At 41.5% G+C, this 3,156-nt stretch overlaps 1 protein-coding gene across 1 annotated transcript; it reads right to left on the minus strand.

Annotated features, from left to right (window-relative positions):
* Nucleotides 1-690: 690 nt before the first annotated feature.
* Nucleotides 691-1,732, minus strand: LOC138177023 (olfactory receptor 5B12-like). The gene has a single exon (XM_069108006.1). The coding sequence runs from the start codon at nt 1,730-1,732 to the stop codon at nt 749-751; it is 984 nt and encodes a 327-aa protein (XP_068964107.1). The 3' UTR covers nt 691-748.
* Nucleotides 1,733-3,156: the final 1,424 nt, after the last annotated feature.

Below are 3,156 nucleotides of genomic sequence, written 5' to 3' on the forward strand. Positions count from 1 at the left end.
AGAGATTTCAGCTTCAGGTGACGAGGAGGATAAAGTTTATTTCAGTGATGAAGAACGTTCTGGGTGAATACTCAGAATCAGCAGGGGGCAGGAGAAGGCCAGCCATTAGACCACTTTTTCTGGAACTTCCCGAACTAGGGGTATTCCAAAATAGATACCATTATACAGAAAACTTCGAAAAAGGCTAGATTGAAAGAAGTGAGACCAAAGTCTCTAAGCTTTCCATTGTCCCGCAACCAGTCTGAACCTCATGAATTGCATGGAACAGGGGAACATGAATTGGGAGGTTCTCAGTTTCCCTCATTTCTTCTATTTGAGGAAGTAGAGATGCAGGGATATATTCATAAGGCAGTTAGATATATTACAGATTATATATTGAGTTTCTGATCACAAGTCAAATGAGGGTTGAACCATGGAATTCACAGAAATAAATAAAGGATAGGAAGTTCAAGGGACAGATGATGTTACAAGGATAATTTGCTATGATATATGACAAACCAAGAAATAAAAATAGTCCTACTGATTTTATAGAAGTGTTGCAGAGAGATTTGTTAACCATAGCAATCACAGTAAATGGAGGACAATATTTGGTAACTTTGAATTTAGGGATTCTATTAAAATGGGGTCCATTTAAAGTCTTAAAAGCTGGCTATAATCCTCTTAGGCAGGACAGGGGTTTACTAGCTATATAGTGCTATCACTTGATATTGTACTAGTTATTAGATGATCCTTAAGATAACTATTCTGGTTAAAACCAGCTGGAGTGAGATACACGTTGCCCAGAAGGGAGAAGTAGAGATGTAATGTGCGGGAAGGAGGAGCTGATGTTTTTCCTGAAAGCATTCTTGACTTCCTTATTCCTCAAGCTGTAGACCAGAGGATTCAGCATTGGAATAATCACAGTATAGAACATAGATGCCATTTTGTCTATGTCCATGGAGTGACTCGAACTGGGTTGCAGGTACATGAAGATGATTGTCCCATAGAATATGGACACTGCTGTGAGGTGGGAAGCACAGGTGGAGAAGGCCTTCTTCCGGCCCTCAGCAGAACTGATTCTCAGAATGGCAATGAGGACAAACAGGTACGAGGTGAAGATGACCATGAGGGCAAAAGAGATATTGAATCCCCCTAATATAAAGAGCACCCACTCATTAATATGGGTATCAGAGCAGGAGAGAGCCAGGAGAGGGGGAATATCACAAAAAAAGTGATTAACTATATTGGAATCACAGAAGGAGAGGCTAAAGGTATCTCCTACACTCACAGAGGAGGTCATAAAGCCACAGATGTAAGAGCCAACAGCCAGACGTGTGCACACACTTGATGTCATTGTCATGCTATAATATAGAGGCTTGCAAACAGCCACATGACGATCATAGGCCATGGAAGCCAGGAAGAAACTTTCAACGGTAGTAAATGTTGCAAAGAAGAACAACTGTGTGGCACATCCATTGTAGGAGATGGCCTTGTCCCCTGTGAGGAACCCAGCCATCACCTTGGGGGTAACAGCTGAGGAATAGCCAAAATCCACCAAAGAGAGGTTACTTAGGAAAAAGTACATAGGAGTGTGGAGATGGGAGTCCCAAAAGATCAGGGCTACCATCCCCAGGTTCCCCACGAGTGTGATGATGTAGACGAGGGTGAATATTAGAAAGAGGGGGATCTGAAGTTCTGGGGCATCTGTTAGTCCCAGAAAAATGAACTCATTAACCTCTGAGTGGTTCTCCATAGATACTCCTGGGACGTTAGGTCATTTACTTGTAACAAGAAAGAAAGCATCAGAAGAATGGACTCAAACCTATCTATGACTCAGAGTCATAAATTATGACCACAGATATAGATAGGTATCTATTGTGAATGGTAGAAATACAGGTGTGAGGGAGAAGGAAGGCGTAAATGCTTTTCATGGAAACTGATACGGAACTTGTCATCTCATCGACCTCAGATTCTTCTTAGGAGAGAGGCCCTTGAGACTAGTTTGTCATTTTTCTTTTCAGTCTCTGAGATGTCATCTTCTCATACCTGCTGCCACTCAAGGAGAGGGAAGCCCTTGTGTTCTTCTGGTGAGTTAAAGAGGGTGGAGAGTAGGAGAGCTAAGCTCTTGTTAAGGAATATGCTTTACTCTGATAAACAAGAGAGAAAAACAGAATAAGGGGGGGGAGTAGGCGAGTGGCAGATATCTGTGGAACTTTAGGCCACAACTAAACACATTTGAGACCCACAAGAACAAATGGGGCCTATAAAGGGAAATGAAGTCATCAGCCACTGGGTCGGAACACCTACCATCAAAGTCCAGTTGTATTGTTATGGAAGTCAAGTTGATCAAAATGATCACAGAATTATTTGACAATAGATTCGTTCTTTCTAAGTTGAGTTTTCTTTACATTTTATCCCCACGTGTTTTCAATACTTTATTACCAAAACCATGAAAGCGGAAGGGGTCCTCACACAAAACTGATATTCATTTTGTCCTTTTAATCATTTCAAAGGATGCCAGCTCACCAAATATCCATACCTAATACACACACAGAGATGTAGACGGTATAGATATGTCACATATAGACCTAGATAGAGATAACAGAAATTGATACAGATTGAGATATAGATATCCCTTTGAGGTCAGGCTTCTGGAGGTGAGCATCTCTTCCCTAAGTCAGGATGGTATTTAAGAACTAGATTTGTAGTTGATCACAAACCACCACTCTCAGCTTTTACAACTGGGAGGGACCTGACAGGTTCAGCTTCCCTGCTATTATCCTGGATTACTCAGGGGTCACCTCTGTACTAAAATGAGGCACTAGACTAGAGGACAGTCTAAATGGAAGACATTAGTAGACAGTCTCATGAAATCCATGTGAATTAGCACCATGAGGCAGACATTAAGAAATAATCACATGATTTCATAGCAGGCAGGGGCCTCAGAGGCCATGAAGTTTAACTCATAAATTTCATAAATGAAAAGGAATCACTTCGACTGCAAATATCAACAAAAGCACACATAACTGGAAACTGAAAAGGGAGGAATGCTAGCCAATAGATGGATCATTTTAGTGGCACGTTGGAGCCCCTCAGTGGTGATAGGAGGAGATAAATTTCACATTGCATCTGTCACTGGGACATGGAAGGGTGAGATATACCTGGAACATGCTTTAG

The sequence above is a fragment of the Petaurus breviceps genome, unplaced genomic scaffold (assembly GCF_028583685.1).
Source record: "Petaurus breviceps papuanus isolate PSGF00001 unplaced genomic scaffold, PetGlider_PUasm1.0 90330, whole genome shotgun sequence".
NCBI lineage: Eukaryota > Metazoa > Chordata > Mammalia > Diprotodontia > Petauridae > Petaurus > Petaurus breviceps.